The sequence below is a fragment of the Mytilus californianus genome, unplaced genomic scaffold, assembly GCF_021869535.1.
Source record: "Mytilus californianus isolate M0D057914Y unplaced genomic scaffold, xbMytCali1.0.p SCAF_56, whole genome shotgun sequence".
Classification (NCBI taxonomy): Eukaryota; Metazoa; Mollusca; class Bivalvia; order Mytilida; family Mytilidae; genus Mytilus; species Mytilus californianus.
In genome coordinates, this window is record NW_026262708.1 from 1,007,356 (window position 1) to 1,034,502 (window position 27,147).

The 27,147-nt window shown below is 32.4% G+C and overlaps 2 protein-coding genes across 2 annotated transcripts; both read left to right on the forward strand.

Annotated features, from left to right (window-relative positions):
- Window positions 1–4,810: 4,810 nt before the first annotated feature.
- Window positions 4,811–13,557, forward strand: LOC127703923 (muscle M-line assembly protein unc-89-like). The gene is made up of 7 exons (XM_052207969.1): window positions 4,811–4,874; window positions 9,984–10,185; window positions 10,828–10,953; window positions 11,520–11,561; window positions 11,773–11,841; window positions 12,335–12,403; window positions 13,319–13,557. The coding sequence occupies exons 1-7, from the start codon at window positions 4,845–4,847 to the stop codon at window positions 13,555–13,557; spliced, it is 777 nt and encodes a 258-aa protein (XP_052063929.1). The 5' UTR covers window positions 4,811–4,844.
- A 2,797-nt stretch (window positions 13,558–16,354) lies between these two features.
- LOC127703924 (uncharacterized) lies at window positions 16,355–17,440 on the forward strand. Its single transcript, XM_052207970.1, has 2 exons — window positions 16,355–16,448; window positions 17,138–17,440. Exons 1-2 carry the CDS (start codon window positions 16,355–16,357, stop codon window positions 17,413–17,415), a joined length of 372 nt encoding a protein of 123 aa, XP_052063930.1. The 3' UTR covers window positions 17,416–17,440.
- Window positions 17,441–27,147: the final 9,707 nt, after the last annotated feature.

The window sequence follows — 27,147 nt, forward strand, 5'->3', positions numbered from 1 at the left end:
AAGAATGTTGTAAAATTTTCAATAAAGATGTGATTGGTTCAAGTTTTAATCTAATACAACTGTCAGTACATATAAGAAAAATATCTGGAACAAATGACTGATTTAAGGTAACATCAAATACAATTATGAAAAAAGTAGTCAAACTTAGTGAAATGTAGAAAAAATATCAAGAAAGCGATGAGAAATGTAGAAAATATATCAAAAAACCGATGGCAGGTTTGGTGTTACATTCTATACAATTATCTTTAAAATATGGTCGATTTAAGGTAATATCTAAGTGAATTATCCAAAAAGTGGTGAAATTTACTGAAAAGTGAACTTCTTTTAATAAAGCTGTGATTGGTTCAAAATAATTTCTCATATAACTGTGTACAAATTTGTTGAATTCGTTTTTAAATATAGTAAAATAATCAATTAAGGTAGTGACCAATTGAAGGTTACAGCTTATTAAACTATCTTGAAAAATGATCTAATTAAGGATATATCTTAAAATCTTAATAGTTGTTACGTTTCGTGAAATATAATACAATTATCAATAACGAAAATGGCCGATTTAAAGGTAATATATAATAAAATTTTTTGGATCAAATGACCGATTTAAGGTAACATCAAATACAATTATCAAAAAAGGAGTCAAATTAACAGAAAAATGTAAAAAAATTATCAAGAAACCGATGGCAGGTCTTGTGTTACATTCTATATAATTATCTTTAAAATATGGTCATTTAAGGTAATATCTAAATGAATTATCCAAGAAGTGGTGAAATTTACTGAAAAGTGAACTTCTTTTAATAAAGCTGTGATTGGTTGAAAATAATTTCTCATACAACTGTGTACAAATTTGTTGAATTCTTTTTTAATATAGTAAAATAATCAATTAAGACAGTGACCAATTGAAGGTTACAGCTTATTAAATTATCTAGAAAAATGACCTAATTAAGGAAATATCTTAAAATCTTAAAAGTTGTTACGTTTCGTGAAATATAATACAACTATCAATAACGAAAATGGCCGATTTAAAGGTAATATATAATAATTTTTTTTGGAACAAATGACCAAAAATGTGATATTTTTGTGGAAATTTGAGCCTTTTCCAGTAGATGGCGCTGAAAAATCTAAAAATAGCTTAAAATACAATTTCAGTTAGAATTTTTTTTCTCTTGACTATCATAACATGTGTGCAAAATTTCATCTCATTTGGTTGACATGTCATGTGGACCCCCTTATAAGCATTTTGCATTGTTCTATCAAAGACTGGGTGTTAAATGAAAACAAATTATTGCCATCTTTAAAATGTTTGGCCGTGGTTTTAGAAAATTTACCTTTTATTTATGCATTGTGTTTCATAATATTGTCATCGGATTGCGAGATGAAATCCCAGAGTCAATTTTTCCCCAAGACGTCCGTCATGCTTGCATGCAATTCGGCCGTGTCTTAACGCGAAAAATAAGGAAGGAAATTATTCAAGTTTTCCGTCTTACCCATCAGCAGAGGAATACAGATATTTGGTAGATTATGTGATTAAAATGTAAAAAAACGTAAAAAAAAAATTCGATTAGGTAGAGCGGAAAACCCGGAAATTCTATACTAAGGTAGTATGGGGATTCGTATGGTATTGCATTGAATGTCAAAAACAATGTTACTGTATAGTAAACAGAGCAATGTCAAAAACCTTGTGATTGATTGATTGATTGTTGGTTGCTTTACGCCGCATTTGCACAACAAGGCTATATCGCGGCGAGAGCTAATTCGAATATTTTTTTACAATTTAAAGCATATTCTTAAAATCAGACAAAAGGCCCTTCAATAAACTAAAATTCTAGATTAAAGCAAATTGATTATTTACAAATAAAAATGAACATTAATGATTTAGGTTACAGAAAGTACACTGTTTGCTGAATTTTGGTTGAATCTTTAATGTTGAAGGTATATATGTTGAAAAATGCTGTTTAAAAGTTGATTCTTTTATGTTCAAATCAAGGCACTGGCTGTGGTTACACACAGAAACTAAAAAACAATAAGAAATAGCTAAATTGTTATAAGCGCTGGTGAAGTGGACCCCCTTTTTTATTTTTGTGTTTCTTTTAATTGACAATATTTTTTTTCATATTTCAACCTATTTTTACTCAATTTAGCTTATAGTTAATAATTATAAGTGCATGTTCAACAGTTTTTATAATAAATGCAATTCTACTTTATACATTTTCCCTCTTATTCAATTGTATACGACTCCCGATACGACTTAAAAAGTCTCAATATATTTTTTTTGGTTAATTACAAACAATTAATTAACAGTGGCAGATCCAGATTTTTTTTAAAAGGGCACTGACTATAACATATAATATATATGGGTCCGCTCTAGTCATGCTTCAGTGATTCCATTTATAATTTACCCCCCCCCCCACACACCTTTGATCCGCCTATGAATACTAAGCGGTGATAAAACTGAATAGCAGAAATGGTGACTCTTTCAAGTTCAGGTTGTATATAAATGCCAAACGAATGACCAACTTTAACTAATTAAGTCCACAATATAATTATATCGTCATATTGACAAAAATGATAGTCGGAAATTATCAAATAGAACGAAAGCACGCGTGCGCGGCTTTTGGCGGCATTTCTCTGCATACGCGCGTTGGTCAAGTCACTCCTAAATCCAAAACAGCACATCACCCAGAAGAAGATTGTATTAGAAGTTTTGTAAGTATATATTAACTTGTCTACAAATATATGGATACTTTAAATTTTGTTTTATCATACTTAAAAATTATATATTATTCTTTCAACATCAGTTAGATAAACTGTTTAGTCGCGACAGGAAATATATATTATTGCATGGTGGACATTTTGAGGTGAATCAACTAAACATTCAAAGAAATTATTAATTAGCCAACACAATTTGTCAGTTTAAATAAACGTAATTAAATCAATTCATATTTATTCAGATAAGATTGCTTCTGGGTATGGAAATTATGTTTTAATTTAAAAAAACGAGGTGAATTTTGACACGGAACAAAAAACCGGAAGTATGTTCGCATTTGTAAGGATTTTAGGTAAATTTATAAACAAAAATTTGACACGCTAAATATGATCAAATATAAAACGCTCGTATTTACGCTGTCTTTGAACTAAGTCATTGAGTGTAGTAGTCGGTCGAGGACCAGCTTAATATATTCTAACCAGATGATGTAAAAAAATGAAAAAGTAAGATGAAGGACCTCGTTTTGAATCCTAAACTTTTTTTCAGAAATTAATGAATATAACTGTATAACATAAATCACCTGGAACTTGTACAGCTGTCATGACTACATGTAGTCATTATTGAAGAGTGACCATGACTTCTCTAGTTGAAAAATTAACATATATTCTTGCATTTGTAAACAAATGTAATTTATGTAGTAAATCACATTGTAGTCTGATTTGTCCCTTTTATTACAGTGCGGTCGAGATAAAGCCATTAACAAAAATTCAGTGTTGAAGATTGAATGCACCACCCGGGGGGCCTACTGACCATCTTTTTGGGTATAACTGTGCCGATAGCACTTGCCAAATGAGACCCTGTTCTAACCAGAAAATATTGAAAAACATACCCTGTTCTAGACACACTCAGAACATTTATACCCTGTTTAAGATATTTAGACTGTTATTTTACATAAGCGATCCTGTTCTAGACTGTATGTTTAAAAAGTGTCCCTGTTCTAACAACAGGACATGAAAAAAGGACCCTGTTCTAAAAGCATGGCATGAAAGAAAAAGGGACCCTGTTTTGCGGCACACCCATACCACGTAAAATATATATAAAGATATATAATACAGAGTTTTATTTCTACTGTACTCAATATCCTGTACATATAAAAATAAGAAGTGGTATATATCGATGCCAATGAGACAACGAATCCATCCATCATGTCCAAGACTCAATGCAGTGAAATAATGTACATTGTAAGTGTATACACCATGTTATATGGAAACCTGGGTTGATTTTCCTTTTTGATTCTTACAAAATAGCAGTAGTGGTAATCTTAGTATTTTATTTTTAGTAGCGAGTGATGCTTTTGTATATCTTGGCAACTTCAAATAAAATTGAGTGAACAAATACTGTTTTAAAATTCATGTAAATAATATAAATTGAACAAAAGAAGATGGGGTATGAGTGCCAATTAGACTCTTAATCGAAGATTTATTGTACATGTATTTAATTCATGTTAATTGTATATATTTAGTCAGATTCATCATTATTGTATCCATGCACTTGTAATTGACAGAAGTAGTGAATACACTATTTACTTTTGTCTGTCTCATGATGATGGGTGGCAAGGTCCTCACAAGGTTGGTGTCTGTCTCAGATGGCCATTCTTAACCTTTTTTAGAAGGTAAAAATGTACTAATGGGTGTGGTTTCATTATTTTGGTATTTTGCTTTTAACAACAAGTGACACTTTTTCAAATCCTGGCAGTTTGAAATAATAAGTAACTACAAATAGGGGCTGGTGCACACTTAGTTACAGATGTCACCATCATGTGTACCTGTATATGCTTTGAAGTTATGCATTGTATACAAAATGTCTCCAGGAGCTACATGTAGCATGGTCAGATAGATGTCAAGAAAAGATATTTTGGTCTCCTAAGAGGGATATATAATCGACAGTTTATAAATTTATGTAAATTTTTACCCAAAGGTTTGAATTTTATTTAAATTTTTTTACCAACTATATAGCTAACTGACATTGAAATTAGCAATAAATGATTAAAAAATGTATAACTATTTTCACTGTTTCATTACAGGTTTTATAGTCTGTTAATTATTTGATTATAAGTAGTCTGGATATACCATTATAAAATAGGATGGCAGAAGGAAATGGAAGAGATCTACCTGTGAGTTTATAAAATTACTTTTTTTAAGCATTAAATTATAAAACCGAAAAACATGGCTTCACTCAGCGTTGGATGTTGATATCTTATCAATAATAAAAGTCTGTAAATTAAATACATGTATTAAATTAAATCAATTATAAAAATATAGCACTCGCAGAGAGAAATTCATCTGTGATGGTTTCTCAATTTCAGAGATGAATCCATTTTGCAGAGGAGCCTACAGGGAGGAGATAACTGCTATTTGGCATGTTGCATGAGAATGCATGTCACATGTTTTTGTCACAATCATGTTTATTGAGGATTTTGAAATATTTGACCCCATAGAATAAACAAACTAGGCTATATATATATGGAACTTTAATATAATGTTCCTTAGAGTATCTATTTTATAAATTGTATAAGTTTTGATCAATTGACAAACATGACCGCCATAGCTATAAATAGAACATAGGGGTTATTTTAAGGAAATTTTGCAGTTTTTGATCACTATCTTGAATATTATTATAGATAAAGAGAAACTGTAAACAGTAAAACTGTTAAGCAAAATAAGATCTACTAATAAGTCAATAATACCAAAATTGTCAATTGACCTTATAAGGATTTATTGCCCTTAAAACTTAAAGATATTTTACTTAAATTTCTTTTACTTGTTAGCTTACTTTAAAAAATCTTCTCCTTTGAAACTGCTGAATAAATTTCAGCCAAACGAGTTTCAGAGTATTTAGTATAAATTTTATATTTATTTCCTTGTACGTCAAGAAACATAGCCTGTATTGGCTAAAATAGAACATAGGGGTAAAATGCATTGTTTTGCTTTTGAAGAAGATATGACCAGATTAAAGAATATATTTATATAAATTAAAAAGCCAAAATAATCATTGATGAAAGATTAAAATAAATAATTTAAGGTGAGCGATTCAGGCTCTTGAGAGCCTCTTGTTTATAGTTACTTGTACAATTCTTTCCAGAATTTTATGAAACTTATGTCATAGGTTTATATCAACAATTCACACGACTCTGACAACTTCAAAATTTGGTACCAATCACTTTTTTTAATAGAAAATTTTCAAGAATTTTATAAAACAAATTCTATATAGAATAATATCAGCAATATCTCTAACAATTCTAAAATGGTTGCCATTTGACTTTTTAAAAAAGAGTGATGCCATCTGTATTTGTAACATTTGATACATGAATTGTTTGCAACGTGGGGAACATGGAAACTATGTTCTCTTATATATTTTACTTCAGAATCACTGTTTTCTATTCTTATGCATGTAAACCTAAATGCATGCATGCAGCAGAGCCTCATGGGCCATTTTTTATATCAAGTTTTTTGTTTGATTGCTGTATTTTTTGGAAACTTTTATGATTGAAGCCAGAGTATAGAAAACCAAGAAAATCTCTGAGGAAACTATATAAAAAATAATATGTTATAAAGTCATCCTTTAATAACAACAATTGTCCACATATTAGTCAAAATTAAAATGGTTACCCAAGTCTTAAAAATGTACCCAAAAGCCCCCTTCATTTTATTGTAAATTTTAAATGCTGCTGGAAAATTATCATTGTGTGGATCTATAAGAGACAAAATAAATGTGAGCATATCTTCAAAATGGTTTTCCCCCCAAGGGTGACTGGGGAATAGAAGTATGGTCACCATTGGTCTTCCTCCGACCGGCAGTAAAACCCGTGCTAAAGTGGGGCGTCCGTTTGGCTGTGCGGGATGTACAAATTTGCAGCCACGTCCGGTCAGAATGGGGACGTTAAATCCGATGCCTCGTGTAAAGAGAGTGCCACGCTCTTTGCACGTTAAGAACCCTTGCAAAAACTCATTGAGGGGTCCGTAGGTGACCTGTTGCAAGGCTAAATTTCTGTCCCTATCCAATATACCCTCATTTCCCGTGGCAGTCTAAATTTCTCCGACCTTAATCCCTTAATCTTTTACAGAACCTACCTATTGTATTTATTGTGAACTTGTTCTCGTCCTGAATATGCATGAAATATTTGCCACTGGACGTTAAGCAACCAACAATCAATCAATCAATCAAAATGGTTTTATCAAGAATAAACTTAGAATTGTCAGTTATATATACTAATATCAATCTGAAACTTGATAAAAAAGAATATTAATTTTAAAATTTCTGCCCAGCCTACATGTATACCCTATTTTGTTTTGCCTAATCTATGAAACATCAGGGGCGGATGCAGGAATTTTCAAAAGGGGGGGGGGGTGCAAAATATATGTCCCGATACAAATGCATTGATCGGCCAAAATAAAGGGGGGGTGCGGAACCCCTCCCCCCTCTGGATCCGCCACTGAACATTATGTCACAACGAAACAATTATTAAAATTAAATAGATAATTTTCAGACTTAATTAAGGCCAGACTTTTTTTATTATTTGTTAAGAGAGAAAATTTTGGGCGAAATAGAAATAAAAGTCAAAAGTTGTGCTCAGTTGGTTCCAAAAATGAAAATACAATTAATTATGATTAGAAAAAAAAACCTGCAAAATAACTAACGGTTCTCATTCAAGATTATTTTTTTCTGGTTCTTAACATAGAGGGTAGGCAGGTAGGAGGGAAAGTAAAAATAAAAGTTGACAAAGTCTATTTTATTTTGGTTTTCCAAAACTTAGGGTAGGCTTATGTCGTTGAAAAACAATAAAAAGTCTAGCCTAAAGGATTATCATATTTATATTAAAGGGCAAACGAAATGCATGATCAACTTTCAGGAATTTTAACACAACATATAACATGTATAAACATATGCATGTAACAAAATTCAAACCTTTTACAACGCTCATATCTTAGAAGATGGAGAATGTATAACACTGAGGTAGAAAACTTGGCTTGCCTAAGTGATGATGAGGAAAGTGTGTCAAGCCATGTATCAGCTGTACAAGAAGGTTCAGATAGAATGCATGAATTGTCTGAAAGTCAGAGCAGTAACATTAATATTAATCATGAATATGGCAACAATGAAAATGAAGCGAGTAGTGATAATGTCGAAAGCAGTAATGATGAAGAAATAAGTAGTGAAGAAGAACAGAGTAGTGAAAATGATAGTTCTGGAAGTAGCCGAGTATCAAGTGAAGATGAACAATCTGATTCTGATAATAATGATCTTTGTAAAGATTTAGCTGAATGGGCCACTGAGAACAAAACATCAAGAGATGGCTTAAATTCTTTGTTATTTATCTTTAGAAAATATGGACACCGCGTTCCAAAGGATTCTAGAACACTGTTAAAAACTCCTCGACATATCGATATAAATAAAAAATGTGGAGGTGACTATATATATTTAGGAATTGAAAGTGGTATTTTAAAAATTTTGACTCAAAACGCAAGACATTTTACAAGAAATAATGAGCTGTTGTTAGATTTTAACATTGATGGTATCCCACTTTTAAATCATGCAGTTTGTCAAAAATGGCTTTATACTGTGGAAATTCCAAGCCAAATTCTGTGTCAGATTTTTTAGGAGAGTTGGAAAATTTAAAAACGCATGGAATAACTTTTAATGAAATTTTATACACCGTCAAATTAAATGCTTTTATATGTGATGCTCCAGCCAGGTCCTTCATAAAATGTACTGTAGGTCACAATGGTTACTACAGCTGTGAAAGATGTACCATTAGGGGTGAGTGGAATGGCCGTGTTGTTTTTAATTCATCTGATAACAGTCCTCCATTGCGAACTGAGGAGGAATTTAGAGCATGCCTATACAGCAACCATCAAACATCACGCTCACCATTAATAGATGCAGGACTGTTTTGCATAAATACCTTCCCACTTGACTACATGCATTTAGTTTGTCTAGGTGTAGTGAAGAGGATTCTTATGTTCCTGAAGCAAGGTCCAAGGGAGTGCAAGTTGTCACAACAACAACTTAAATTGATATCAGACAAACTAAAAAACCTCCGTGGGAAAATGCCAAGGGAGTTTGCTAGACAGCCACGTTCTCTTGAATTGGACAAATGGAAAGCAACAGAATTCAGAGTTTGTCTTGTACAGTGGGCCCTAAGTGCTGAAGTCTGTTCTTTCTAGGGCTATGTACAACCATTTTTTAACATTGACCGTGGCCTTAAGCATTCTTTTAGACTCAATTAAAGAAACCAGAAATGCCTACTTGGATTATGCCCAAGAACTTATGACATATTTTGTGAAGAATGCCACAACTCTATATGGAAATACATTTGTTTCCTATAATGTTCATGCATTGGTCCATGTTACTGATGACGTAAAAAACTATGATACATCACTCAACGATTTGAGTGCATTTCAGTTTGAAAATTATTTACACCAGATTAAAAAGAAGGTTAAAAATGGACAAAACCCTATTGTGCAAGTAGTCAAGCGATTGACAGAGGCAGAAAAGTCTAATATTCGTCGTATTCATAGTAAGACCTTTATGTATGTATCCATGAAAAAAAAGGATGGTTGTTTTCTTCTCTGGAATCAGAATTTCGCCTTTGTCAGAGAACGACGCCCAGGAAAAAAATATGTTTGTGATATATTAAAGCCACAATATACTGAACAATTTTTCAAGGAGCCATGTGATTCCAAATTGATTAACATTGCTGTTGCTAAAAACATAGAAAGATATGCTTCAAGGCAAATGGTGGAAGAAGCTGACATTGAAAGAAAAGTTGTTTGCTTGCCATATGAAGGAGGGTACCTGTTGATGCCTATGTTGCATGGTATTGAGAGACATTAGGTAAAGATTCAATAACATATACACATTCATATTTTAAGCTAATGTGTAATTGTGTAAATAGATTTACAAGTTAATACTACAAAATGCATGTTAGAGGTTTATTGAATGTAAAACATAGAATGTTTTAATACTAGAATGGGCCTAAATTCCTTTTGTGAAATATTAAACATTTTTTAATGCATTTAAGGTACATTAGAGAGTTGGAAAAACACCCTCTATAAAAGAACAAAATATAATAAAATTCATGTTATAAAATGTGATAATTTTAATTTTGTGCATCCTCAGGCATGATAAATTAGTGCATGAAGCATCATGGTACATTTTCACGCATGTTGTAGCATTAGGTTACAATATTATTGTTAATTCATATATTACAACTTTTTCATAGGAAAATAGTGAAGCAACATGGGCGTTGGCTGTTTGGAAGGAGCAGGGTGAAGAGGAGGAGGGAACTTTACCACTCTCTTGGATTGGAGAGAAACACATCATGTGGCCACCTGGCACCAATGTAAAAAGGTTAATGAAAGAGATGAAAAAACCAAGTGACAACTGGATGAAGTTTGAGTTGGTAAAAATCAAGTTTAAATCTAGTAAGTATAAATTTATTTTATTTATATCATGCATATATATATACCAAATTTGCAAATAAACACAATTCTGAAAGCTCTTGTCCTTTTTTAATCTGTTTAAAATTTTACAATGCTGATTAAGGTGTTGATTGAGTGGCTTCTGTAGACCTTAAACTTTCAAAAACTGTTATACATGTACTTTTATTTTAGTAGTCAATTATAAATCTGAAAGTACCAACACTACATTTTAATCAGAATGTTTGAAAGGACCATTAAAAAAAGTATTTCCTTTTTTCTGTTCGTCTACTTCAATTTAAACCATATTAGAATAAAGAATGTAAACAGGGAATATGTCAAAAAGACAACAACTCTACCAAAATAAAACAACCCAAGACCACCAATTTGAAAACCTGTACCCAGAGTTGGGCTTGAGCAGGCCTGGAAACCCTTATGTATACCAGACCATGAGGATTGATCCACTCGAAGCAAAATAGAAAAAAATACACAACTAACAAACTATTTATATATGCAAAAAAAATTGTTTTAAACGATGGGTGCACTCTTTACTAGTTATTGTAATTATTTTGATCTAAACATTTGGTTATTTCTGGAAAATTTTATGTATTAAAAAATGTTGAACTTTATATTTTGATAAATTTACAGACAAAAGAAAAGAATGTGAAGATTATGACTTTACCACTACAGCTGAATTATCTCCTGATGAAGCTGATAGTGATCATGGGAAAAAAAGGATACTTAAGAAAAAAGTGTTCCAAGACTTTATTACAGGTATAAATTTCTACCAATAGATGTCGCCATAAATCAAATAATATCTTTTGAACAATAAAAACAATTCCAGTATTTATATTGATACGTATTAACTAATAGAGAAAAAAATAATGTTTTTCTTCTGAGCAAAATTATGTGTCTCATTCTAAGAAGTCCATCAATTATTTATTCATTGATAAGATATTATTTCAACTTATGATGTTATAAATTAGTTTTAATTTCCAGTTGTCTGCCATTTGCTGAGAATGTGTTTGTCAGTCCAATTTATTTTGTGTACTTTAAGTATCAGACATATTAAAAGTGCTGGAGCTGTAAATCAATATATGGATGCTGCTATATATATAACAATAAGGATCAATATGATCATTCTTTCTCAAAGAGGATATAAATGCAATACTGGATCAATTTTTGAACCAGATTAAAGGCTATTTCCTGTATTGCAGATCACACAAAAAATGTTTTGCTGACCTTTGGACTCCATTTATTTCAGCCGATGTCCCTAAACATTTTGCCAGGTTTTTTTTTTTGCCTATAAATAATTTTACCATATTTTCTATATATTTCAGAAATTGGTAATGAAGAAGGCACAAAAGCTACTGATAAATCAGGTACAAAAAATACTCTCTCGCTATTCATTTGTTTTTACCTAATTTATTATTTTATGTCAACAAATAGCTGCTTTAAATCAATGTTATAAATAATATTCAGACAAGTTTTTTGCTCTATCTAACAAGTAGTTGTGAGAAAAGTTAATGTTGAACCCTGTTTTTTTCTGTTTAATTTAAAATGTACCACATTGTAAAACTGCTTTTATTGTAGTTGGAGCATCTAAAAATGGAAAAAATAAGGATAAGGGTGAAAGTCAAGCTACTGTTCCAAGAAACCAAGGTAAGGAAAACAAAATCAGCTTAAAATTTGTGCATGATTATATATTTGTTAAAGTTAAAGACTTTAAATGTTATAAGTACATATATACGTATACATGTATGCTTGAGTAATGTTATAGTTTGAAGAAAAATGCTTTTTAAATTAAAATCTAGACTTTCATGACATGCAAACTTACGAGACTTGAGCCATTGAAAAATCAAGGTTATCTTAATCAGTTCAAGGGTTTCTGTTTTACTAATTTTAACTAGCAGTATAATTGTGGTTTTGTCATATCATTGTCTAAAGCATTTGATTTGAAGTTTGATGACTGTCTATCGTAGTTATGTGTGTAACTTTAGTGTATGGTTTCATTTCTTAAATTGTGTCACAGAGTTATACATTTGTAATTATGATACATGCATGTACAAGATCCTTTAATGTCAATTCAACAAAGAATAACACACCATACAAGATGTTATTTTAAGCATAATTTAAGTTATTCACTTAATTTCAGAAAAATCTTCATCAATGCCGAAGCCTCCCACAAAGTTAATTGAAAGAAACGCACAGTGCAAAGAATTGGGTGAGTTTGATAAATAGCTTTAATTAAAATATACATTGAACTAAATTTTTTTGTTAACTCCTGTGAAATATTGGTTGCCACCAGAGATAAAAAAGGTGTATTATTAAATGAATAGATTATTCAAAATGATGCCTAGAGGATTGTGTTTTCTTTTTTGTGGAAGTATGCTGTCTAATGAGTCCATTGCTTTCAAATTATCTTTATGAAAACTAAATCTGGGTATCAATAAATATGAAGTTGTTAAATTTTCAATCAAAATTACTTCTGTTTACCAAAAATAAATTGGTGGCCCTTTAGTAGAATAAGCCTGTTGAATAAACCATTTTAAGGGTACAGTGAAACCTGACTAAACCGAACCTCTTTGGGACTTGATATGTTGTTCGGTTTTGGCAGGTATTCGGTTTAATCAGGTTCATAATGCATAAAATGTGATATGATTGGTCTTCAGAACAAGTTTGTTTTAGACAGGTTTTCGGTTTAGTCAGGGTTCGGTTTAGTCAGGTTTCACTGTACATGTTTGTATCCATACGGGGCCACCTTTAAAAAACTACTGTTTGGTGTTGCCTTATATTATCACAGTCTGTGCCAAAAACTTTTTCATCTACTTGTACGAAATCTAAATATCAAAATTTGTCCCTATATGCCTATATTAAATTTTGGAAATTGGTACTAGTCCAAATCAATATTTACTAGTATGGTTCATAGGACTAGTGGCAACCTCGGAGCAGGAAATAATCTTAAAATTTTTTTTGTGAAGGCTGCTTTTTAGGAGAAAAAGGCATGTTTCGATGAATTTTAATAGAAAATGTTATTTATGACGTAAACTGTTCCTGTTGTCTTTTTTATGTGCTTTTGTTATATGATTGCTTTAAATGGAAAAAGAAATAATTGTTTGCCTTCTTTTTAATTCCATAGTTACAGAGAAGAAGAGTTCCAGTCAGACTTCTAACCACAGAGATTCTAGATCGCCATCAAAAAAATTGAGTTCCAGTCAGACTTCTAACCACAGAGAGTCTAGATCGCCATCAAAAAAATTGAAGTCTACAAATACATTGAAGTCCACAACAAGACCATCTACCAGGCAAGAATCACCACCATTTCGTCAGAAGTCAATATCTCGATCACCACTTATCACACAGAGGTCCAGATCATGATCAAGATCCCCACCATTATCTCAGAGGTCAAGATCTAGATCTCCATCAAACAATCAGACATGGAGATCTAGATCAAGAAGCTATTCACCGCCGACAGATATTTTTTCAAAACTAAAATCTATTTATTCCTATTCGTCCAAGTCCACAACAAGATCACCAACAACACAGAATCCATCACAAAGAAAACCGTCAAACACAACTCAAAAATCCACAATACCTTCAATAGAGGAGATATTACAAGAATTGAAAAAAAGATCCTCACATAGTCTCCATACTCAGAAATCAAAATCTAGTGAAGATAGGTCACATTCAACAGGGAACAGTCAAGGGTCTAGATCTTCCTCACCTCTTGAGGATTATCTACTGCCAAGCTCACAATCTCAACCACAGAGAGTTTCTACCAACAACAACAGAGCAAGGTCTAGATCACCACTAGAGGATTGGCAGTCATTCAGCAGCAACATAAGCTCAAGGTCTCATGTCAGGGAAAATACTTCAACACCAGCTGCAAAAAATATACCATCTGGCAGAAAGACGAGTAACAATTCAGAGACATTTCCAATGTCTGATGAACGTAAGTGTAAATTTACATCTGCATTTCAAAATGATATCACACAAAATTTTGAATCAAACACTAGGAAATACCTTCAACATGCCTTACTATTTTGATATTTACCTGCACCACACAACTACTACTTCAATTGTTGGTTAACCCTAGATGTTTCAGTTTTATTTTGATATTTATTAAGGAAAGGTTTTGAAAATACTAATTTTTTTCTTATGAGAGCTTTCTGCATAGAAATTGTTTTTATGCCCCACCTACGATAGTAGAGGGGCATTATGTTTTCTAGTCTGTGCGTCCGTTTGTCTGTTCATCTGTCTGTCCTGTGTCAGGTTAAAGTTTTTGGTCAAGGTAGTTTTTGATGAAGTTGAAGTCCAATCAACTTGAAACTTTGTACACATGTTCCCTATGATATATTTTTAATTTAAATGCCAAATAAGGGTTTTGACCCCAATTTCACGGTCCACTGAACATAGAAAATGATAGTGCGAGTGGGGCATCCCTGTACTATGGACACATTCTTGTTTACATATAATACATGTCACATTTACACCCTTACTATATATATGTATTGAATATACTGGGTATTTAAGACAAGGCATTGTAATGTTGCATTAATCATAGATTGGTTTTATCATTTTAGGTTTCCAGAGAAGAGTATTGTTTTTACTAACAGAAACAAGAGACCTGCTGAAAAAAAATCAGTGTGCCACAACTGCACAGACACACTGTGAACTTGAAAGGGCGGAAACCTTAGAAGAATTTTTTGAATTGGAAAATGCCTTGGATGATGTAGCTCAGCAGACAAGATTGGTTAGTTTTATATTACAGTTTATGTTTTTTTATAAATATAATGTTTTGTTCTGACATATAATATTTAAAAATAATAATCAAAATACATGCTTGATAATGATTCTTTTGAAACTAGACATTTTTACTATGATTCTCCTTTAAATTATTTTATTTGTTTTTATTAGTTTCAGATGAAAATTATGCTTTGCACAGGAAAGTGATACATATTAACAATGATAATTTTTCGGAAAAATAAGCACATAAAGAATTTTAATTTCTCACAGACACATTTGTTGTTTTGAAGGGTCATTGTTAATTTCAGTCAATGCATACAAGTATACAAAAACCATTTTTGTTTATAGACAGAATATTTGAGAAGAATTGGAGGTGCTGGAAGCAGTGACCTAATGAAGAAAGCCATGACATGGTAAGTTGAAAGAGACTACAATTTATTTACAAAAGTCTGTCGAAAAGATTAAATAATTCTGTTAATGCCAGTTGAAAAAGTAATTCATTGTGTTTAAGGGGCACTAGCTTTGGAGTTTATAAAAATTAAATGATTTTTTTTTGCAAACATTTATGTGGAATTTTAAAATAATATTTCGCTATTAGCAGTCAGTTTGGTTTACATTTTGTCATAATGAGCTAATAAATTCTCTAAATGTATTACTCAATTGAAACTGAATAATTCACTTGTTTAAATTCATATTACTTTGAACTTCAATTTGCCCCTTAACCGGCATTTGTTATGTATGAGCTTAGCAAGTTTAGTTAATATTGAAAAGAAAGAAATATCAACCTTTCAATAGAATGGTCAATTGCACTTCCTTAATTGTCTTTTATTTTGACATATTTTGTAACCAGGTTGAAGAAAAAATGTTATACTGGGTATTTTATTTTAATGTATTTAGATATTGAAACTGCATATTCACTTTTAATATGTATGCAAATTTTGTTTTTTTTATACCCTGAAAAAACAAAATTTAGGGGATATATATGATAAATATTTCTTGTCAGAATTTCAAGGGAGATAATTGATTTTACTTAGTTAATATTGCAATAAATGGCAACAAGTCTTGTAAGCACAACTACTAACAAATTAATCAATATTGATGAAACTTTACACAGTTGTTGTACACAACCCGAAGATGTGCATGATGGAGGATATTTCTGATCTGATTTTTTTCAAGGGAGAAATTGCAATTACTTAATTTAAATATCACAATATGTGGCATAACGGGATGGGGGTATCCTTAGTGAGTTAACTCATAGTTTTATGCAATACTCTTATAATGCATAATACTATCCACACTCATCTGTGTCCACTTGTTTTTATTAGCAGTAGAAACCTGTATTCAAATATTTAAACTTCAATCCTAAGAAAATGAACTAGGTTGAAATTAAGTGGTCATATTGTATCAGATTTATATTTTGTGTTCCAGAATGATGTCAAACATTGTCATGGCAAGAATGAACCTAAAAGGGAAAAAGAATAAGATAGCTTTCCTAAAAACAAAGCTTTACAAGGTGATCTCAGGTAAGCTTTGATAAATCAATAAACATGACAACATTATTAATTTATAGACATTTTGATTTGCTGAACTTTTGAAAAAAAACTTTAAAAAAACCATGCATTCAATGGATTGAAACTAGACTTTGAACAGGTGCCAATTCAAAATTAAAAATTGCCACCATGGAAGGTAAAAGTTTTGTAAAGATGATCTATTATCTAGCATTTATATATATATTTTATATTATCTTTTTGATATAATTTGATTATTTTATATATAAATTAAAGAGAAAATAAAAAAATATTCACTTTATTCAAGTAATTAGTTTATGTTGTTGAACAGGATTTTTTTAGCATTGATATCAATCAAAAATGAAATTAGTTGCAAGCTTACTTACAAACTCCAAGGAATATTATTTGAATTGTAATTTGGGCTTCTTATTTTTGATAAATAAGTGTAAATAAGTATGTGATGATAGAAGGGTTAGCAATTTCAGGCTCTTAGGGACTTGATGGGTGCTTTGAATGTGACCTGTATAGAAACAAATTGAAATTTCAACAAAATGGTTTCAGCCTGGTGGCATATTTCTATCTAGAAATTGTTATAAATTTATTGCAAGGAATATAAATTATAAACAATGATATTTTTCATTTATTTTACTCAATGTATGTTTTTTTTTACCAACTAATTCTAAACTTCACTAGAAGCCTTACAGTAAGCTTTATTTGCATCAACCCTCCATTTTCAGCAAAGTACTTGTTGTGTTATTTATATTTTATTGAGTGTGCAAAGTTTTGGCAAATGACACTGTTCACAATAATTGATTTGAAGTATACATATTTTAAGACTTACCATGATGTATATGTGTTTACAGGATGCGTAATGATGGTGTATCCTGAGATCACAGAAACTAAAGTAAAGGAAGATATTGGGAAGTTTTTAAAATATGCCCCCGAGAGAGCTGGAGGAGGGGGAAGGACCAGCAAAGATTAATCCAAATTACAAAAATAAATTCAATTTTAAACAAATTTATTGCATTCATTTCACTTACTTCAATCAAGAAAGGTGTCCAAAATTAGAGCAGACATCAGTGAAATTCTGAAAGAACTTATTTTATCAGTTCACTATTTCTGTGTGTAACTACAGTTACAGACAAATACTCAAAACTTGATTTACCGACGATAAATTACTGTTTGCTGCTTAAAATAAATAACCTCAATTCAGACCGACTTATAGGCGGGTCAAGCCTGAATCCTCAGATTTTCAAACTGAAAAGGGCATCCGACTTATAGGCAGATTGACTTATAAGCGAGTATCTACAGTAGTTTCTTTGCTAGCTGAACCGTGAAGTCATTACTAGCTCGGATTAATACCTCCTTTTGGCGGAGTCTAGTCAGCCAGAGAACCAATAAAAAAGTGTAAACATAAACATTGTACTACAGTTTTACCTATTTAGAATCCACATGCAAGACTCATTCCATATTTGGAAGGTGTACATGAGCTAATAATGACTTTGTGGTTCATGTAGCATGGAAGCTAATCAAATAGTTTGGTTTTACCTACACTTTAAGTCCGATGGCTGTAATAGGTATTTTTTTATTTCTCATTTTATATATAGATGAGACTCTTGGTTTTCCTGTTTGCATTGTTTAACACTGATATTTTTGCCTTGATAGCTTTCTGTTGTGTGAGCCAAGACGTCTTTCCCTGTTGAAGGCAATTATTAACCTATAATTGCTTACTTTAACAAAGTTGTGACTTGGATGGAAAGTTAGTCTCATTAGCATTCATACCACATCTAATTTATACTGTTCACCTTAATCAACTGTTTTCCTTTTCATCGATTATTCAATTTCAGTCAGTCTACCAAAAATCAGCCTTGTTGAAACCTTGAAATAATTGTTATTTACATATTGTCAACCAAAAATCAACCTTATTTCAACGTTGAAATATGATGTTGTTTCAACGTCAACCTTTCAACCTATTCTCAACCAAAAATCAACATTGTTTCAACGTCGAAATATGACGTTGTTTCAACGTCACCTTTTCAACGTCATCTCAACTTTCAAAATCAACAGTTAAATCAACGTCATTTCAACGTTGAAAGTCGACGTTATTTCAACGTTGAAACAACGTTGAAATGCCTGGTGGGCATGTACTTACTTGGTGAAAAGTTGGATCAAAGAAGAAGTCTAGGGCATGGTCTAATTTCTCTCCGTCCATTTTCTCTTTTTTTTGCATTTTCTTTTGATGGCACACTCATCCCTTTGTTAAAAAGAAACCGCCTTATTAAATATCTCAAATATGCATATATCAAACAAGAAATTATGCATTTATTACAACTGCTGATCAAATATGAAGTAATTATGTACAGTAGTAATTTGATAAGGAGTGAAGAAAGCAAATGAACTCTATAAACAGGGAGCATAATATTATAGGATTAAACGCCTTTTTAAAGGAATTTTTTAGTGTATAAACTCGACCAATGCATTCACAAACAAATAAAAGTGAGACATTTATGATATGTTTGTGAGTGACTTGGTCCAGTTTATACACCAATAAATTCCTTTAAAAAGGCGTTTAATCCTTATAATTCTTTAGAAATTGAGAAAAGGAATTCATTTTCCCACACTCGTAACCTCTATCACACATAAATTGTATATTTGTGTCATTGAATTGGCCTGGCGCATGAATATATATATGTTGGTAAACGCAAAAATATGTACTCTTTTAAATTTCTGATAATAAATAAACTGCAAAAAACTCTTATTATCATTCAAATGAATGTTTTGTGTTTATTATTTAATTTAATGATTAACGCGAAGTGAAAATACATTTTGTTAATGTCGAGCTGGACTGTGTTATTATCGCCATTATCTTGTTAACATTGGTTACGAAAAGAAGTTGGGTCAACGTCGTCTATCAAAAAATAAACAACGTCAAGAACAACTACCGGAAGTCCTCTCGACCAATCATATCAACGTATTCCCTAATATGCAAATCATATAAGAATTATTACAAAACAATTGAGATATATCATAAGGATCATGCATACTCTATATCTGTTCTTTATCAGCATTTCAATTTGATTTAACTACAACATCTTAATAAATTACCTTGAACAAAAAATGTACCATAAAATATATGTTAGCATATGATAATCATTGGAGTGACAAATTTATTTTAAAATTTTCTGTTTCCTGATAAGATCTGTAGGACAGAATACATAATATATAAAGTTTGAAATTTACTAGAGTCCTCGGGTTCACCCCCTACCCCCCTTCTTTTTGAAAACTTTTAACGGTCAAGATCCCCACCATGAACAATCTGGACAATAAAACAAATCAAATGAAATAAACGGTGAGTCCCCTGAGGTCAAACCAACCCCCTCCTGTTTGAGAACTTGTAGACGGTCGAGATCCTCACCCTGAAACCCTATATATTCTTGTATGTGACAATAAAACAAATCAAATGAAATAAAAGGCCAGTCCCCTGAGGTCATCCCCACCCCTCCTGTTTGAGAACTTGTCAACGGTCGAGATCCCCACCCCGAAACCATATAAATTCTTGTATGGGACAATAAAATAAATGAAATGAAACATAGGGGAAGTCCATGGGGGTAACCCCCGCCCCCCCCCCCCCCCTTCTTTTTGATAACTTGTAAACGGTCAAGATCCCCACCCAGAAACCCTATATATTCTTGTATGGGACAATAAAACAAATCAAATGAAATATAGGGGAAGTCCATTGGGGTAATCCCCCCCCCCCCTTCTTTTTGAAAACTTGTAAACGGTAGAGATCCCCACCCATAAACCATATATATTCTTGTACTGGACAATAAAACAAATCAAATGAAATTTTTGGGAAGTCCCCTAGGGTCATTCCCACCCCCCTCATGTTTAAGAACTTGTAAAAGGTAAAGATCCCCACCCTGAAACCAGATATATTCTTGTATGGGACAAAAAAACAAATCATATGAAATAATTGCCTTAATACTGAACTCACCTGCTCCAATCATGGTTGCATGTTTACGAGCTTCATCAACGGCATGAACTGTCACTCCTGTAATTAGCTGCTGTTACTCTGATTTGGTATGGGAATGTGCAATCATAGACAATAACTGTTTTTTCAAGCTTCTGTCTGAATTCTCCATGTACAAATTCAATACCACTTCATGTAAGTTCCAGTATCACCCTTACTGTCTGGCTCTTGTAGAATCTTTAATAATTTGGTACTTTGCCCAGGTGCAATTGCGTAAAAACAAGATAATTCTTACTAATAAATTTCTTATATACCCACTTCTCTAATTTTCGGTGAAAGTAACAATCTCTCAGCCCTTTGGTTAAAAACAAACACTGATAATTAACATGTGAATTTTTGTCCTCGACATACGTTTGGCTAAGAAATTGATTGTCCTGGACTCCATCTTGAATGCCCTAATTAATGGTCTGAGGTGATTTATTTCATTTATACAAGCTATATTTCTTAAGCTCGTGCTGAAAGTACTGTCATTTTACTATCGCGATTGGAGAAATCTGATAATCCACTCGTTACAATGTAAGAAGCTTTATTCTGTATGTTATTATGTGCTCATAAAAAAATCATTCAATCAACATGGGTCATGAAACCTTTTTTTTTGGTGTGGCCCTTACATTTTTCAGTGGATGTCTTGCAAGGAGCAGGACCTGCTTCCACACCAGAGCACCTGAGGTCCCCACGGTTAATTTGGAGTGCATGTTTATCTTTTGTTTTTAAATTGCAATGCTGAATGTAACTTCTTATTTGTCCTTGTGTTTCTTATTCGTTCAAAAGTTTGTCTTTTGTCCATTGATTGCCCTTCTTTTTAGATAGTGCTTCGGTTGTCAGTTTTTTTTTATTTTTAAATACCGCATTTTATTTCATGCCTTGTAAAAAATTTACTCACCATTACTAAATATTTCATGCATATTCAGGACGAGAACAAATTAACAATAAATACAATAGGTAGGTTCTGTAATAGGGGCTTCCGGGATTAAGGTCGGAGAAATTTAGACATGTCATGAATGTTCAGGACGAGAACAAGTTAACAATAAATACAATAGGCAGGTGTTGTAATAGAAGCCATCCGGGATGAAGGTCAGGGAAATTTGGACTGCCACTGGAAAATGAGGGTATACTGGATAGGGACAGAAATTTAGCCTTGCAACAGCTCTTTGAGGGGTCCGTAGGTGACCTGTTGCAAGGCTAAATGTCTGTCCCTATCCATAATACCCTCATTTCCCGTGGCAGTCTAAATTTCTCCGACCTTAATCCCGGTTGCCCCTATTACAGAACCTACCTATTGTATTTATTGCTAATTTGTTCTCGTCCTGAATATGCATGACATATTTGCCACTGGACGTTAAGCAACCAACAATCAATTAATCAATGCTGACTGTTTTTGCCTATTTTGATTTACAAATAAAGTATTTAAATTGTCAAATATTAAGTAAGACTCTTAATTAAAACAACTGCAGCATTGCATGAAATTGAAACAATCAGTTTATATTAGGGACACAATCATTTGTTCTCTGTAATCGTTGTGGATGCCTTTTTGCAGGTGTTGATCCTTCAATTTCATGCACCATTGAAGTCACTGTCTTTTACATTTAATTTGTTGATTATGTATACTGAAAAATAAAAGTAGAACAATCTAGCATATGAAAGTATAATCATACAAAAGTCTTTTACACGTTTTGAAGGCTACTTCCTATGTCGTATCAATTGGTCTTTTTTTCCTGCTCATACAATTTATTCTGAAATGGCCTTTACTCAAATATAAGTTATGCATGTTTTGCTCTTATTCCCTTTGTCACAATTAGCAAGCCCATTCAAAAATGGAAAATTGTCATAAAAAATGACAAACAGGAAGTGTATAGATACGGATAATGAAAATAAAATGTTGGATTCAATAACTAGAGTTCATTTTAAAGGGTTGGTAGGCAGGAATAACTTTTAATTTAATTTTATTCTTTTTGCGTTGAATTAACATGGCATGTTTACAGTTTTGATCTAGAGATTTTTCCTTTACCTATAGACAGGAAATTCTGCAAAAAAAAACTTGTCAGACATTATATCTTGATATATATATTATGAAATGAACTATTTTAACTTTAATAATGGCATTCCTCATTTAAAATATTAATATTTTCCTTATGAATATCGACATTTTCCTCATTGCTATCATTTTCCAATAATGCAGAGCTCTAAGTGCTGTGGACATACAGGGTGAGGTTGAAGGCTGTAGGTCTGAATTCACATGGTTTTTATCAGGGTTTATCTCATTAGAAGTATAAGGCAAAGGATAAGTTACATCGTGATGAGGTTGGTCATAAAAAGCAGAATTGCTAGCACTAAAGAAGTTATGGTTATAGTAGGGATGAGGTTGAGGTGGAGTGAAAGGGTAAGAATAGAAAAAAAAAAGGATGAGGTGGAGGTTGAGTTGCAGGGTTATAGAAGGCTGGCGTGTTTGGATAAGATGGAAGATGTGTTAAAAGATTATAGGTGTTAGGGTGTATTGGCGGTTGAGTTGCAGGGGTAGAAAGACTTGCGGGATGGAAATTTCCAAACAATATCTCTTTTGTTTTAAACACAGATGGAGTTGCAATTTTCAAAAGCTCAAAGTTTTCTCTTTGCCTATATATTTGAAGATTAATGAACTTCCTTGTAAGAATAGAAAGCAAGTTGAAAATATGGTTCTCGTATGGTTTAGTGATAGTAAACCACTGATGTCAACATTTTTGAAACCAATTTATCAATCTTTACAAGAACTTGAAAGAAATGGTGTAGGTATAAATGTTCATGAAAATGTTATAAAAGTGAAAGCATTTCTACTTTGTACAGCAGCATATCTCCCAGTAAAAAGTCTATTAATGAACATGAACAAGTCTAATGGGGAATATAGTTGTGGAAAGTGTGTCCAGACTGGACAAACATTTAAGACAAATAAGGGTGGATGTGCACACATATTTCCTTACAAAAAGGATGAAGTCATAGAACTCAGAACAAAAAGAACATGTATTGAGAAGGCCATCACTGCAAGGGAGGCATAAAAACCAATAAATGGCATCAAAGGACCTTCTCTTTAATGGGGCTTCAAACTTGTGACTTTGTTGAAGGTGCTAGCATAGACTACATGCATGGTATTCTTTTAGGGATAACAAAGCTCTTGATACATATCTTGATAACATCACCCTACAGTAAAGAGGACTTTTCACTTGCAGAATATGCAGATGTTATTGACCTGCGTTTGATGTCAATTAAACCATCAAACTATATTACTCGTGTGCCACGTTCTATCAGCTCACATCTGAATTGCGTTCCTGGATGTTTTTCTATGCTCTTCCAGTTCTAAATGACTTGATTGAGGATTGCTACTTTTTACATTTTGCATCTTCAGTCAAAGCTATTAATTATCTATGTGGTGACAACATATCTTTGGATTCAGTTGCCAAGAGTGAAAGACTTATTAAGTATATTGTAATGATGTTACCTGCCTTATATGGGGAAAGGTATTTGACACTGAATGTACACCAGTTGTTGCACTTGCCCGATTGTGTTCGAAACCATGGGCCATTATGGGCATACTCATGTTTTTTCCCTTGAAAATGAAAAAGGTGAACCAAACAAACTAGAACTACAGGTTTTAAGTTCAGTGAATATAATTCAACATTTGCCAGCAATGTTAGAGTCTCTGCCTGAAACATTTTAAAAACTTTATCCTGAGGAAATTACAAATTTAGTTAATCATTTTCATGTTAGTTTTCTTGGGAAAAGATATGCAAAGGAATTGCCTTTGTTTATTTAGAACAACTTGTGCCTTTTACTTGGAATGGTTGCTCCAAATATGGAATTCTATAAACGTTTAATATTAAGAGGACATGTATTTCATTCCATAGAGTATGAAAGAGTTATTAAAAGAAATTCATATACAGTAAAATATTTCTGTCCACAAAACAAATGTACGCGATTTGGTTTTATTCAATACTTAGGAGTCACAAATGCAAAGATGATGAGCATAATTGACAGTTTTTGGATTAATTTTCAATGCTAAAAATATAACAGAATAAACAGCTCTGACAGACAGTGACATTGCTTTATCCTTGAATGATTTTTTTTTCTTCAATAACCTCGTTATATAGACTGATGCCAGCGGTTAGCTACAAACATAACACACTGTACCAAGAATTAAGTGGTAAAAAGACAACAGACAAAGATGAATCTATCTTAAACACACTTATAACCAGGATATCAACTATTGTGACCAACAAAGACTTGACAGAGGAGGTATATTTTTGTTTATTTAAATGTTGTTTTGTTACCTTAAAGGGGGCAGATTCTAATGTATCATTCAATATTATAATTACTCATAAATAGTGTGTGTATAATTTCATTTTAGAATCTTAATAGTTTATGGGACAGAAGTAATTGAAATGTTATTTAAACAGAGTCCCACAAGTTTTTAACATATTTAATGATGACTTCTTAGAAGGCCAAAAAAAAAATTAATTCAATCAAATGTTTTATATGATGGAATTTTTCTCTTTTTATCAGTAGAATATAAAGAAATACAATTCTATTGTATTGAACTTTAGGACACTAAAAGTATACTTGAATTATTTTATTGCTGTTACAAAACACTTTTTGCAACAATAACCTGTTAAACATTAAATACTCTAAAAGTTAGATTTTGTTTGAATTGCATTTAACAAAAATAATAAGTGGTTCCTATAATATTGGTTGACTACCAAAAATATTCAGCTAAATATCTTAAGCACCTACATGTACCTTTGTCATTTTGATAGTTTGTTCTCATATAAATTGAATTTGATTAATGTTCGTAGGCTTCAGACCACATACGAGTGATGCCAGACTATATAGCTGTAAGGCCGTCTGAGATTTCGAAACTTCTTGACATGCCAGAAGATCAGACGAGGAAGATTTTGAATCATCCTGGCTGTAGTAGAGGGAAAGGTTCGCATGCAAACCGGGAATAAAGTGCTACAAGATCTTCAAGAATCTTTTAACTAACAACGTTGTCAAGAAGTTGGAAGAAGGTACATGTATGACAATGTATAAAATAAATTAATAAACGCCTGATTCCAATCGTTATCACACTACTGTTTTAAAAGTTATCATTTTATTTGTGCTTTTTTGGCCTCGACATCTCTGTTTATAATTCTGAGCAATCTAATTAAATATTGGAGTTTTTCTTGTAAAAGAATAATAGGAATCAAGTGTTACATACTGTATTGATTAGTAATGATATTTTAACTATGTAATTATTATTATTGTAGGGCTACCTTAGTTTGTTTCTAAATATAAAAGGTGTTGCGCTCATCTTGAAGAAATATTGACTTATACAATGTTAGTTCATTCTCAACAACAGATTTATATTTTAAAATATGCTATCAAATTTCACAATGCATACATAAAACTAGATAATTGTAGGTAACCGATATAACTTTGCCGATATGATACCTACCAGCTTCTTAAGTTAAAAGTAATCAACTTACACAACACAAGTGCATCCACCACTTCTGAAATGACCTTCCGTTCCAACAATGACCCAGGGGTTGTAAGGGTTTTCTGACTGTCTGGTCTTGGGAACATATGCTGCTCCCACATATAAATACTAGTAGCCAGTGTTAATAATTTTGTGTAATTTAACTTCATGAATGTGATTGGATGTGTATAAATTAAACCCATTATCTCTCTTGTAATTGATAAACAAATGTATGCACTGCCAATATCCAGAGTCTTTCATTGCAGAGAAAAATAGGGTAGAGGCTCACATTTTAAAGAGACATCTGGCTGATAAAGCCAGATTTTATTGCAAGTGTGCATGTTTCGTTGTAATGAAAGAAAGAACTTAGACAGCCATCTGTGGTCCTTAGTGCAACACATCAGACAAAAAGAAACCCAAATTACCAGCAACAAGTACCTAGGGGATATAGCATACTTGAGGGAAAGTCCTGCTCCTCAAATATTTAACACCACAATGATGGACTAATGCATCGGAAGACGAAAAGGTCCGAACTAAGGCCAAAGAGGTTTTGGAAGATGCTTCGAAGATTCAAATAAACAATGTCGTATTCTGTTTTTTTTTTTCAATTTATCAATATTTTAACATATACATTAATGATCTGTTTCTAAACATTGCCTGCTTCAAATACTTTTAGTCGTCAAGATAACAGACCAATATTTATATATTTACTATGAATTTCAACATTGATTGATTGAATGTTGGTTGCTTAACGTCCAGTGGCAAATATGTCATGAATGTTCAAGACGAGAACAAGTTAACAATAAATACAATAGGCAGGTGTTGTATTAGAGGCCATCCGGGATGACGGTCAGGGAAATTTGGACTGCCACTGGAAAATGAGGGTATATTGGATAGGGACAGACATTTTGCCTTGCAACAGGCCACCTACGGACCCCTCAAAGAGTTGTTGCAATTGGTTCTTAACGTGCATAGAACGTGGCACTCTCTTTACACGAGGCATCGGATTTAACGTCCCCATTCTCACCGGACGTGGCTGCAATCTTGATACATCTCGCACAGCAAAACGGACGCCCCACTTTGGCAAGCGTTTTAAACGATGATAACACAATGTTGACTGCTGTACCCCTATTTTTGACATTTTTACCTATTGTGTCTGTTTGTTTTGTTCACGCATCGTTGTCAATATAATGGAATTTGAT